The 13,091-nt window shown below is 40.7% G+C and overlaps 1 protein-coding gene across 3 annotated transcripts in view; it reads right to left on the bottom strand.

The window, feature by feature from the left end:
* The window catches only part of trpm6 (transient receptor potential cation channel, subfamily M, member 6), a 42,079-nt gene that overhangs the window by 25,089 nt on the left and 3,899 nt on the right, over positions 1 to 13,091 (bottom strand). For 2 of the 3 annotated variants that reach the window (XM_055919027.1, XM_055919029.1), the window contains exons 7-20: positions 12,672 to 12,843; positions 12,321 to 12,495; positions 9,924 to 10,047; positions 9,680 to 9,752; positions 9,370 to 9,470; positions 8,680 to 8,814; positions 8,101 to 8,154; positions 7,848 to 7,988; positions 7,308 to 7,442; positions 6,804 to 7,075; positions 6,127 to 6,355; positions 868 to 1,017; positions 461 to 616; positions 144 to 272 (exon numbers count right to left, since the gene is read on the bottom strand). In XM_055919027.1, the coding sequence (XP_055775002.1) occupies positions 144 to 272; positions 461 to 616; positions 868 to 1,017; positions 6,127 to 6,355; positions 6,804 to 7,075; positions 7,308 to 7,442; positions 7,848 to 7,988; positions 8,101 to 8,154; positions 8,680 to 8,814; positions 9,370 to 9,470; positions 9,680 to 9,752; positions 9,924 to 10,047; positions 12,321 to 12,495; positions 12,672 to 12,843 (2,046 nt within the window). The remainder of the gene's footprint in view (positions 1 to 143; positions 273 to 460; positions 617 to 867; positions 1,018 to 6,126; positions 6,356 to 6,803; positions 7,076 to 7,307; positions 7,443 to 7,847; positions 7,989 to 8,100; positions 8,155 to 8,679; positions 8,815 to 9,369; positions 9,471 to 9,679; positions 9,753 to 9,923; positions 10,048 to 12,320; positions 12,496 to 12,671; positions 12,844 to 13,091) is intronic. The other variant, XM_055919028.1, reaches the window with a different exon arrangement.

Here is a 13,091-nt window from a genome sequence, read left to right as displayed (position 1 = left end):
CGTGGAGTTAATAAGGCTTGGCATAGCACCTGCCCCTGACCCGGTTGGTGCTGCCACCTGGGAATGGAGCGTGGAAGTGTATCCTGGTAGTGTGTTGCCTAACTGTGTGCTAACAATTAAACTACACTCATAACAACACTCACCTCTCTTGTTTTCTCCACAGCAGTGGATATAATATACGCAATGACCAGCCACTCCTGAGTGCTGGGCCGGTCCTCCATCCTTACCAGAACAGTGTAGGAGAACAGCATGAGAAAGGCCAGGTAGGACATCTAGACCACACACAGTGAAACAGCATCAGACACATGGACCAGAGTGAGAACAATGAAGAAGCGATCTAGTCTCATCCCAGTCAATCGTTTCAGACTGAGCAATATTTTCAACAAAGAAGGTCCCTCTTTATATAATATGCATGTCCTGGGGCTTAGAAGAGTATTATGAGTGCATGCTGCTAGCTCACCGTGTGGAACCAGAACTTGACGACAGGAGCGGTGTAGAAATCGTACAGCCTCCTGGTCCAGAAGAAACACTGGGTGGTAACAGATGTGATTGTGTCAGCTTCGGGGACTGAGCAACTCTCCCACCACACTGATCCCTTCTCCGCATCCTGGCCATCCTTCAGAGAGCCAAGACATCAGGGTCATGTTCATTAGAGCACCCAACAGAAAAAGCTTTTTAACGGAAATCAATAATGAGCAAAGTCCCTCCCTGTTTCAGTCCATTTTCTACAATTTGGTTCCTAATAAATACGACCCTGGTATCAACATTAGCATCAAACTGAGATTAGAACACCATGACAGACAGGAACTGGAAGGACTGACATTCAGGGAGACTGGTGTATGGTGTACATTTTGGAACCTTAACTACCGTATGCCCCCCCTCCTGGGCTGCCTCTGGTCTTCCCGTGTCCCATCCAAACTGCAAAGCCTCCTGGGACTGGGGCACATGGGACATCTCTGCCTGGCTCTTAAACTCCAATAGCAGGATGGCAGGGGGCATGAGGATGCTCAGGATGATCTAACACACACACAGGGAATACGATTCAGACACATAAACACAAGTCTAATCTGAGGGGTAACTGCTGGAACAGCATAACATCGACTGACATTAATAGACTAAAAATTAACTTAAACTACTGGTTATTTATGCTGTCAATCAATCTTAGCATGGAAACAACACTCAGGTGCACTGGCTCTGCTTTTCAGAATCTTTAAACACTCAAACTGGTGGGACTTGGGTCCGATACAGCCCATGATTTAATGCAATCCGCAGTTGTCTCAGTAAGTTGCATTAGTAAGTCGCCTTGGTAAGTTGTCTTAGAAGTAAGTTGTCTTAGTAAGTCGCCTTAGTAAGTTGTCTTAGTAAGTTGTCTTAGTAAGTCGTCTTGGAAGTAAGTTGTCTTAGTAAGTCGCCTTAGTAAGTTGTCTTAGAAGTAAGTTGTCTTAGAAGTAGGTTGTCTTAGTAAGTCGCCTTAGTAAGTTGTCTTCTTAGTAAGTTGCCTTGGTAAGTCGCCTTAGTAATTCGCCTTGGTAAGTTGTCTTGGTAAGATGTCTTGGTAAGTCGCCGAAGTAAGTTGTCTTAGAAGTAAGTCGTCTTAGAAGTAAGTCGTCTTAGAAGTAAGTCGTCAAAGCAAGTTGCCTTGGTAAGTTGTCTTAGAAGTTGTCTTAGAAGTTGTCTTAGAAGTTGTCTTAGAAGTTGTCTTAGAAGTAAGTTGTCTTAGAAGTAAGTCGTCTTAGAAGTAAGTCGTCTTAGCAAGTTGCCTTGGTAAGTTGTCTTAGAAGTTGTTTTAGAAGTAAGTTGTCTTAGAAGTAAGTTGTCTTAGAAGTAAGTTGTCTTAGAAGTAAGTTGTCTTAGAAGTAAGTTGTCTTAGAAGTAAGTTGTCTTAGAAGTAAGTTGTCTTAGAAGTAAGTCGCCTCAGTAAGTCGCCTCAGTAAGTCGCCTCAGTAAGTTCTCTTAGTAAGTCGCCCTGGTAAGTCGCCCTGGTAAGTCGCCTTGGTAATTTGTCTTGGTAAGTCGCCTAAGTAAGTTGTCTTGGTAAGTTGTCTTGGTAAGTTGTCTTGGTAAGTCGTCTTAGAAGTAAGTCGTCTTAGAAGTAAGTCGTCTTAGAAGTAAGTCGCCTTAGTAAGTTGCCCTAGTAAGTTGCCCTAGTAAGTTGCCCTAGTAAGTTGCCTTGGTAAGTTGTCTTGGTAAGTTGTCTTAGAAGTAAGTTGTCTTAGAAGTAAGTTGTCTTAGAAGTAAGTTGTCTTGGTAAGTTGTCTTGGTAAGTTGTCTTAGAAGTAAGTTGTCTTAGAAGTAAGTTGTCTTAGAAGTAAGTTGCCTTAGTAAGTTGTCTTATAAGTAAGTTGTCTTGGAAGTAAGTTATCTTAGAAGTAAGTTGTCTTAGAAGTAAGTTGTCTTAGAAGTAAGTTGTCTTAGAAGTAAGTTGTCTTAGAAGTAAGTTGTCTTAGAAGTAAGTTGCCTTAGTAAGTTGCCTTAGTAAGTTGCCTTAGTAAGTTGTCTTAGAAGTAAGTTGTCTTAGAAGTAAGTTGTCTTAGAAGTAAGTTGTCTTAGAAGTAAGTTGTCTTAGAAGTAAGTTGTCTTAGAAGTAAGTTGTCTTAGAAGTAAGTTGTCTTAGAAGTAAGTTGCCTTAGTAAGTTGCCTTAGTAAGTTGCCTTAGTAAGTTGTCTTAGAAGTAAGTTGTCTTAGAAGTAAGTTGTCTTAGAAGTAAGTTGTCTTAGAAGTAAGTTGTCTTAGAAGTAAGTTGTCTTAGAAGTAAGTTGTCTTAGAAGTAAGTTGTCTTAGAAGTAAGTTGTCTTAGAAGTAAGTTGTCTTAGAAGTAAGTTGCCTTAGTAGTAAGTTGTCTTAGAAGTAAGTTGTCTTAGAAGTAAGTTGTCTTAGAAGTAAGTTGTCTTAGAAGTAAGTTGTCTTAGAAGTAAGTTGTCTTAGAAGTAAGTTGTCTTAGAAGTAAGTTGCCTTAGAAGTAAGTTGCCTTAGTAAGTTGTCTTAGAAGTAAGTTGTCTTAGAAGTAAGTTGTCTTAGAAATAAGTTGTCTTAGAAGTAAGTTGTCTTAGAAGTAAGTTGTCTTAGAAGTAAGTTGTCTTGGTAAGTTGTCTTGGTAAGTTGCCTTAGTAAGTTGTCTTAGAAGTAAGTTGTCTTAGAAGTAAGTTGTCTTAGAAGTAAGTTGTCTTAGAAGTAAGTTGTCTTAGAAGTAAGTTGCCTTAGTAAGTTGTCTTAGAAGTAAGTTGTCTTAGAAGTAAGTTGTCTTAGAAGTAAGTTGTCTTAGAAGTAAGTTGTCTTAGAAGTTGTCTTAGAAGTAAGTTGTCTTAGAAGTAAGTTGTCTTAGAAGTAAGTTGTCTTGGTAAGTTGTCTTGGTAAGTTGTCTTAGAAGTAAGTTGTCTTAGAAGTAAGTTGTCTTAGAAGTAAGTTGTCTTAGAAGTAAGTTGTCTTGGTAAGTTGTCTTAGAAGTAAGTTGCCTTGGTAAGTTGTCTTAGAAGTAAGTTGCCTTAGTAAGTTGTCTTAGAAGTAAGTTGTCTTAGAAGTAAGTTGTCTTAGAAGTAAGTTATCTTAGAAGTAAGTTGTCTTAGAAGTAAGTTGTCTTAGAAGTAAGTTGTCTTAGAAGTAAGTTGTCTTAGAAGTAAGTTGCCTTAGAAGTAAGTTGCCTTAGTAAGTTGTCTTAGAAGTAAGTTGTCTTAGAAGTAAGTTGTCTTAGAAGTAAGTTGTCTTAGAAGTAAGTTGTCTTAGAAGTAAGTTGTCTTAGAAGTAAGTTGTCTTGGTAAGTTGTCTTGGTAAGTTGCCTTAGTAAGTTGTCTTAGAAGTAAGTTGTCTTAGAAGTAAGTTGTCTTAGAAGTAAGTTGTCTTAGAAGTAAGTTGTCTTAGAAGTAAGTTATCTTAGAAGTAAGTTGTCTTAGAAGTAAGTTGTCTTAGAAGTAAGTTGTCTTAGAAGTAAGTTGCCTTAGTAAGTTGTCTTAGAAGTAAGTTGTCTTAGTAAGTTGCCTTAGTAAGTTGCCTTAGTAAGTTGCCTTAGAAGTAAGTTGTCTTAGAAGTAAGTTGTCTTAGAAGTAAGTTGTCTTAGAAGTAAGTTGTCTTAGAAGTAAGTTGCCTTAGTAAGTTGCCTTAGAAGTAAGTTGCCTTAGTAAGTTGCCTTAGTAAGTTGCCTTAGTAAGTTGCCTTAGAAGTAAGTTGTCTTAGAAGTAAGTTGTCTTAGAAGTAAGTTGTCTTAGAAGTAAGTTGTCTTAGAAGTAAGTTGTCTTAGAAGTAAGTTGTCTTAGAAGTAAGTTGCCTTAGAAGTAAGTTGCCTTAGTAGTAAGTTGTCTTAGAAGTAAGTTGTCTTAGAAGTAAGTTGTCTTGGTAAGTTGTCTTAGAAGTAAGTTGTCTTAGAAGTAAGTTGTCTTAGAAGTAAGTTGTCTTAGAAGTAAGTTGCCTTAGTAAGTTGTCTTAGAAGTAAGTTGCCTTAGTAAGTTGTCTTAGAAGTAAGTTGTCTTAGAAGTAAGTTGTCTTAGAAGTAAGTTGTCTTAGAAGTAAGTTGTCTTGGTAAGTTGTCTTGGTAAGTTGCCTTAGTAAGTTGTCTTAGAAGTAAGTTGTCTTAGAAGTAAGTTGTCTTAGAAGTAAGTTATCTTAGAAGTAAGTTATCTTAGAAGTAAGTTGTCTTAGAAGTAAGTTGTCTTAGAAGTAAGTTGTCTTAGAAGTAAGTTGTCTTAGAAGTAAGTTGTCTTAGAAGTAAGTTGCCTTAGAAGTAAGTTGCCTTAGAAGTAAGTTGCCTTAGAAGTAAGTTGCCTTAGAAGTAAGTTGCCTTAGAAGTAAGTTGCCTTAGTAAGTTGCCTTAGTAAGTTGTCTTAGAAGTAAGTTGTCTTAGAAGTAAGTTGTCTTAGAAGTAAGTTGTCTTAGAAGTAAGTTGTCTTAGAAGTAAGTTGTCTTGGTAAGTTGTCTTAGAAGTAAGTTGCCTTAGTAAGTTGTCTTAGAAGTAAGTTGTCTTAGAAGTAAGTTGTCTTAGAAGTAAGTTGTCTTAGAAGTAAGTTGTCTTAGAAGTAAGTTGTCTTAGAAGTAAGTTGTCTTAGAAGTAAGTTGTCTTAGAAGTAAGTTGTCTTAGAAGTAAGTTGCCTTAGAAGTAAGTTGCCTTAGTAGTAAGTTGTCTTAGAAGTAAGTTGTCTTAGAAGTAAGTTGTCTTAGAAGTAAGTTGTCTTAGAAGTAAGTTGCCTTAGTAAGTTGTCTTAGAAGTAAGTTGTCTTAGAAGTAAGTTGTCTTAGAAGTAAGTTGTCTTAGAAGTAAGTTGTCTTAGAAGTAAGTTGCCTTAGTAAGTTGTCTTAGAAGTTGTCTTAGAAGTAAGTTGTCTTAGAAGTAAGTTGTCTTAGAAGTAAGTTGTCTTAGAAGTTGTCTTAGAAGTAAGTTGTCTTAGAAGTAAGTTGTCTTAGAAGTAAGTTGTCTTGGTAAGTTGTCTTGGTAAGTTGTCTTAGAAGTAAGTTGTCTTAGAAGTAAGTTGTCTTAGAAGTAAGTTGTCTTAGAAGTAAGTTGTCTTGGTAAGTTGTCTTAGAAGTAAGTTGCCTTGGTAAGTTGTCTTAGAAGTAAGTTGCCTTAGTAAGTTGTCTTAGAAGTAAGTTGTCTTAGAAGTAAGTTGTCTTAGAAGTAAGTTATCTTAGAAGTAAGTTGTCTTAGAAGTAAGTTGTCTTAGAAGTAAGTTGTCTTAGAAGTAAGTTGTCTTGGTAAGTTGTCTTAGAAGTAAGTTGTCTTAGTAAGTTGTCTTAGAAGTAAGTTGTCTTGGTAAGTTGTCTTAGAAGTAAGTTGTCTTGGTAAGTTGTCTTAGAAGTAAGTTGTTTTATTAAGTTGTCTTAGAAGTTGTCTTAGAAGTTGTCTTAGAAGTTGTCTTAGAAGTTGTCTTAGAAGTTGTCTTAGAAGTTGTCTTAGAAGTTGTCTTAGAAGTTGTCTTAGAAGTTGTCTTAGTAAGTTGTCTTAGTAAGTTGTCTTAGTAAGTTGTCTTAGTAAGTTGTCTTAGTAAGTTGTCTTAGTAAGTTGTCTTAGTAAGTAAGTTGTCTTAGTAAATTGCCTTAGTAAGTGCGGCACACAGATTTCGACGGAAAGGAAATACAGGGTTGCTCTCCGGATCTCTGTGAAAACAATTTTCCCCCTGAGGCAAAAGGACTTTGAGAGCCTGACCTTGAACCAGGAGTTCTTCCTCATGTTGAGGCGGCCGGTCCACAGGTCGGTGAGCAGCATCTGGGTGCAGGAGTGGGAGACGAAGGGGCGGAGCCGGGAAGACACAGCCATCTGCAGGCAGGTGAAGTGGCTCCAGGCCTCCATCTCCGAAGTCAGCAGTTTCATGGCCATGCGCTCGTTCTGTCTGAAGGCACGGTCCAGCACGTCCACCGCCAGCTGACCAAAGTCCCTACAGCCATCCATGCCACAACCCACCAACATTGAGAAACACCGACCGGAAAACATACACTCAAAAACATAGTAATATACACACACAACCACAAAAGTTCACTCTGCTGAAACAACATACACAAAATCCCAGAGGCACACAGAGAGTTTGGGACTATAAGGTTCTATCTGCATTTAAAAAAAAATATATATATATATATATATATGTATTGACATAGCCTTGTACTGTTCAATGTTCTCTACCTATACAGTAGTCTAAATACTCCAATTCATGTTGTTAAGCTCAAAAATATACAAGATAAAAATCCCTTCCACCATTCAAATCAATGAATCTTCAGAACATTAAAGCCAGTTATATCTAGAATCTTTTTGTAGATAGAAGATTATAGTCCCAAGCTCTCGACACTACTACTACACAACACATTTGATGTTTACGAGGAAACACTGACATAGAGTAGGTTTTGAGCTGCTCTGCCGTGGTGTCATTCATGTTGCTCTGCCGAAACTCGTAGGCCATGGCACGGTACAGTTTACAGGCCACTGTAGCCCGGGCCATGGCCTCCTCCCCGTGCTGCCACAGGAACAGCGCCATCTGCTGCCGCCTCTGCAGCACAGCCCACACAAACAGGTCATTGAAGTTGTAAACAAACAGTGGAGAGTCGCCCAGCTCAGAGCTCTGCTGCTGGGCCACCTTCAGGTCCCTGAGCACCATGGATCTTTCCTGTAGAGATAGAGGAGAGAGAGGAGGGAGGGGAGAGGCAGCCAGCCAATTAGAACACTAATGTACAGGGGGTATTTGTAGCCACAGAATATACAGTACTAGCTATCAAAAGCCTGTGTGTTTGTGTTTCAGTGTGTAAGTGGAGACAAGTGTCTTTAAAAGACCTCTCATTTGTAAGACATGTTAGTTCTGTCACAGATTTGTTTTGGCTGGTCCCATATCTTTCACAGACCTTGCGTTTATAGGGCTGAGCAGTGCGGAAGAAGGGTGGCCTTGATGGACTGCTGTTAGGGCTTTGGTGCGGGTGGAGAGTGCAGTCTGCCCTCCTCTTTTTGTTAAGGGGTCCTGAACTATCCCGTCCAGTCTCCTGGAAATGATGGTCACTTAAATCAGTGCAGAGTACACAAAGGCGTATTTAACAAGGTAAAATGTCCTAAACAAAAACAAGACAACAACTCAAAAGAGAAAAACTGCTATATTAATGGTGACCGTTTATACAGAAATGCTTGAGGGCCTTAAGGTGGTATCTTGCTCTGAGTGTATACAGAAATCTAACATGGGCTGCGTTTCAGGCAACTTTGCAGTCGTAGTCCAGGTATCATCCAATGGCTGCGTGCCATGTCATTGACTATGTAGTCAGGCTTCATATTGCTATATCATATGATGTGGTCAGCTGATAGGCCTACAATATGTTAAACACCTACCCAGGCGCTGTGAGATTTAGCAGGCAACTGCAAAATAGTCATCCTGAAACGTGACCATGGTCTCTTACCTTGCAATGGGCATATAGGAGGTTATAGTGGGCCCGGAAGTGTTTCCGTGTGTATGTGCTCCGATAGGCTCCTCCTATCAGATACTCAATTACCTGCCCCACATCTATGAGGGAGACTCTGTATCCTTTAGGTATATGAGTCTACACACAAACACAAACACACACACACACCTGAGTAATTGAAACTCAATATTTCCAGATGCAAAATACTGTAGACATAAACACACACAACATTTAGTTTCACAATATTCACCTGTTTCACATCTTCCACGAGAAGATGGAGAAAATTGTCTGTTGGTCCCTGCTGCTATAAAAAATAATGGCATGTCATGTCTTTATTATCCACAATCAGAAACCATCAAACGCAAACCAGACTTCAGTGGCTAGTTATCTAGATTACAATACAACATTTGTTTCTATGGAATGAAGTGGTCGACCAGATGAAAAGTTGTCCTTTCAACTTTTAGAAAACAACCTTCCACAATAGTTTATGATAATATATGGTGTTAAATAATTTACAAAGTTATTAATTATTGAATATTGTTTATAACTCGAACGACCATCCACAGCTGGACTCATGACAAAGAGCTCTGTGATCTACAAAACATCTTCAAACTGTGGGAAAACCAAACAACCAACGAGAGACTTACACTGTATTACTGTGAATGCAATTACAACCGCTGCTATGACAATTGTGGTATATGAGTTAGCTAATGGCCACTGTACTGTCAATAGGAAAACACAGAATTGCTTCTTCATGTACAGCATACAATAGGTTGTAACTCATAAATACAGAGCTGAAAAGAACGAGAGAAAGTGATCAAGTCATTACCGTGTTATAGAGTTCTTCCAGGCGTGACACGGTCAGGAAGCGGTTCATGGTCATACCGTTGTCGATCAGCAGTTTGACAAAGCCGACCCGGTCCATAACCAGAGCATCCAGCATGGCCTGCTCCAACGAGCCTACCTAGACAGACAACCACAAGCCCACCATAAAGCCTGACTGCCATACCATCAAACACAAACATATTGGGGCGGCAGGATAGCCTAGTGGTTAGAGCGTTGGGCTAGTAACCGAGCTGACAAGGTACACATCTGTCGTTCTGCCCCTGAACTAGGCAGTTAACCCACTGTTCCTAGGCCGCCATTGAAAATAAGAATTTGTTCTTAACTGGCTTGCCTAGTTAAATAAAGGTAAAATTTAAAAACGCACAGCAATTTCAGTTGACTCCCCCCACCAAAAAAAAGAAATATTATAATAAAAAAACAGGGACACACTACACAAACGGAGCGTAGTCCGCTGAATGTTTGGAACCTACCGTATACGACGCTCAATCGCTACGGTGGCTAGCAATGCCAACCACATCTCAAGTTAAATAAAAAATTAAGAAACATTTCTTAGTAACATTTTCCTCAATAAAGCAGCTATCAGCAAAGTCAGTGCTAGCAAGAAACTGCATTTTTTTGTGCAAAAAAGGTAAGTACAACGGTAGGGTGTGAGTTGTTTTTTTTGTTTTTTTACCTGCCAGTGCTGGCCATACACAAGGATGTGTTTTTTAGCTATGTCTGCTCGGTCCCATGCCAGAGCTGTACTGAGCTGTTCCCCAGGAGAAGCCTTGGTGCCTGTCAATCATCACAGCATCTGTGGGCCCAATCTTAACCAGACATCAGCCCTGCATAACTTTTGTAGATCGTGCATAGATCTATAGGTCATTTGTGTGAAAACTCTGATTTCAAGCTAGGATTCAGCCCAGAGAACACATAGAACAGACAAGACAAGACTGGGTCATTCCAGTGACTGACACAGGCATAAAGGCCAGGAGGAGTGGTACCTTTCAGTGTGGCCGTCAAAATGGCACAGTCTGCCTCCTGTTGATCCTCAGATTCCGAGTCGAAGATTGTGATCTGTGTTTTATAAAGATAGAAATGGGCAAGGATGGGATGGTTTTCCCAGGTTAAACCCTAGTCCTGGATTAAAAATCATTCTCAAATGAGAATCTCAAATGAGAGTGCATTTTAGTCAATGACTAGGCTTAATCTGTGCCCGGGAACCCGGTCCACGGTCACGTTACTCACAGACTGTCTGTAGTCCATACACTCCATCAGAAGGTTGTAGAGCTGGCTGGCGTCTGCTCTCTCCAGGCCAAACATGCCCCCTATCCTCAGCAGGAAGTCCTGCTGGATGTCTGTGTCCAGCTGCCTGTAAACAGTACCAACACAGTATACATATACTGCTACACCAGTAAAGTAAGACATAGGCTAACAACCTGGGTCCTTTTGGCTCAACTACATGCTAAGATCTGAGCTCTGGTTAGCAAGCTGCCTCATACACCTAACTCCACTCTCATTTCTCAATTGCATGTTTTGGCCCCAAAATAAGGCCTGTGTTATGCCTCTGGACACCTACAGTATACCACAAACACACTGACGACAAAGTTAAATGAGCCCTGAGATTTTCCTCAGCCTATTAATCTGACCAGGGAGAACTCTGAGCCTCCCACTGGGTGAGGGCTCAGCAAACTTGATTTAAAACAGCAACATTTTCTCTACACCCCATGGCAAAATGTGCAGAATTGCATGAAATTAACTTTAAAACAAAAAATATATACAGTTGAAGTCAGGAGTTTACATACACCTAAGCCAAATACATTTAAACTCAGTTTTTCACAATTCCTGACATTTAATCCTAGGAAAAATTCCCTGTCTTAGGTCAGTTAGGATCACCACTTTATTTTAATAATGTGAAATGTCAGAATAATAGCAGAGAGAATTATTTATTTCATATTTTATTTCTTTCATCACATTCCCAGTGGGTTAGAAGTTTACATACACTCAATTAGTATTTGGTAGCATTGCCTTTACATTGTTTAACTTGGGTCAAACGTATCAGGTAGCCTTCCACAAGCTTTCCACAATAAGTTGGTTGAATTTTAGCCCATTCCTCCTGACAGAGCTGGTGTAACTGAGTCAGGTTTGTAGGCCTCCTTGCTCACACACACTTTTTCAGTTCTGCCCACAAATATCTATAGGATTGAGGTCAGGTCTTTGTGATGGCCACTCCAATACCTTGACTTTGTTGTCCTTAAGCCATTTTGCCACAACATTGGAAGTATGCTTAGGGTCATTGTCCATTTGGAAGACCCATTTGCGACCAAGCTTTAACTTCCTGACTGATGTCTTGAGATGTTGCTTCAATATATCCACATAATCTTCCTTCCTCATGATGCCTTCTATTTTGTGAAGTGCACCAGTCCCTCCTGCAGCAAAGCACCCCCACAACATGATGCTGCCACCCCCGTGCTTCACAGTTGGGATGGTGTTCTTCGGCTTGCAAGCCTCCCTCTTTTTCCACCAAACATAACGATGGTCATTATGGCCAAACAGTTCTATTTTTGTTTCATCAGACCAGAGGACATTTCTCCAAAAAGTACAATCTTTGACCCCATGTGCAGTTGCAAACCGTAGTCTGGCTTTTTTATGGCGGTTTTGGAGCAGTGGCTTCTTCCTTGCTGATCGCCCTTTCAGGTTATGCCGACATAGGACTCGTTTTACTGTGGATATAGATACTTTTGTACCTGTTTCCTCCAGCATCTTCACAAGGTCCTTTGCTGTAGCTCTGGGATTGATTTGCACTTTTCGCACCAAAGTAAGTTAATCTCTAGGAGACAGAACGTGTCTCCTTCCTAAGCGGTATGACGGCTGCGTTGTCCCATGGTGTTTATACTTGCGCACTATTGTTTGTACAGATGAACGTGGTACCTTCAGGCGTTTGGAAATTGCGCCCAAGGATGAACCAGACTTGTGGAGGTCTACAATTTTTTTTCTGAGGTCTTGGCTGATTTGTTTTGATTTTCCCATGATGTCAAGCAAAGAGGCACTGAGTTTGAAGGTAGGTCTTGAAATACATCCACAGGTACACCTCCAATTGACTCAAATTATGTCAATTAGCCTATCAGAAGCTTCTAAAGCCATGACATAATTTACTGGAAATTTCCAAGCTGTTTAAAGGCACAGTCAACTTAGTGTATGTAAACTTCTGACCCACTGAAATTGTGATACAGTGAATTATAAGTGAAATAATCTGTCTGTAAACAATTGTTGGAAAAATTACTTGTGTCATGCACAAAGTAGATGTCCTAACCGACTTGCCAAAACTATATTTTGTTCACAAAAAAATTGTGGAGTGGTTGAAAAACGAGTTTTAATGACTCCAACCTAAGTGTATGTAAACTTCTGACTTCAAGTGTATATACACTCGCTATCACGAGGGGGGCCGCTAAAATGTTTTGCTCGCAGGGGCGTATGGATGTGTGTACAAAGACCCACAAGCCACTGCGGCCCCTCTTGATGAGTTCCGTTTTTTGTTGCCCCCACCTCGATCAAAGTTGCCCATCCCTGCTCCACTGCACATGAACACCAAAGTCTTAAAGGCGTAAAAGCCATTATATGCATGACTACAGCGGCACTCCACACCTGTCTATAGCAGTCTGTTTGTGTAAGAATGCCAGCAGGTCAGCTGCCCGACCTGATCCCTCGAAGACAAACACAGGCACGGGGGGCACACTGCTCACGTACTCCAGCACCATGGACACAATGTCAGCGCCGCCCTCCACCACCACACATACCACTGGCACACCCTGGTTAAGCCCTACCAGAGAGGTAAACATCACACACACACAGACAGACAGACATATTGTTACACACGTGTATTACAATACTCTCTCACACACACACACTGCAATGCATTCTCTCTCTTTCTTTCTCACACCCATTCACATACACACACTCTCTCTTTCACACACACACAGTCACACACACACTCACGAGGGTGGATCTTCTGCAGTTGAATGTGTCTCTCCAGCTTCCTCCTCAGTCCCAGCTGGCAGCCATGTTTTCCCAGAGTTCCATCGTCCACTAACAGGAAGTGGGAGTGCAGGCCGTTCAGACACACCCTCTTACTCAAGGGGTTTCCCAGAGGCTGGTAGGGCCTGAGCACCTGGGTCAGGTATCAGAACACAGGTCAGAGAGCAGGCCAGAGAGAAAGCAGAAGAGGATATGAGATAGGCCAAGCGGGAAAGTGAGAGCACATGGCAGCTCAAGAAAGATAAAAGGTGACATTTTCATGGGGCAAATTAGTACAGATCTGTGCAAAAAAATCCTGCAAACCTTATTATAATGTGACAGCGTGATTTAATTTGAAACTTTCCTTAAAAGCACTGATATCTTTACAGAGAACAACACTCA

This window comes from Salvelinus fontinalis, chromosome 4 (genome assembly GCF_029448725.1).
Source record: "Salvelinus fontinalis isolate EN_2023a chromosome 4, ASM2944872v1, whole genome shotgun sequence".
NCBI lineage: Eukaryota > Metazoa > Chordata > Actinopteri > Salmoniformes > Salmonidae > Salvelinus > Salvelinus fontinalis.
The sequence above is the reverse complement of the archived record's forward strand: the minus strand, read 5'-3'. Positions and strand labels throughout refer to the sequence as shown.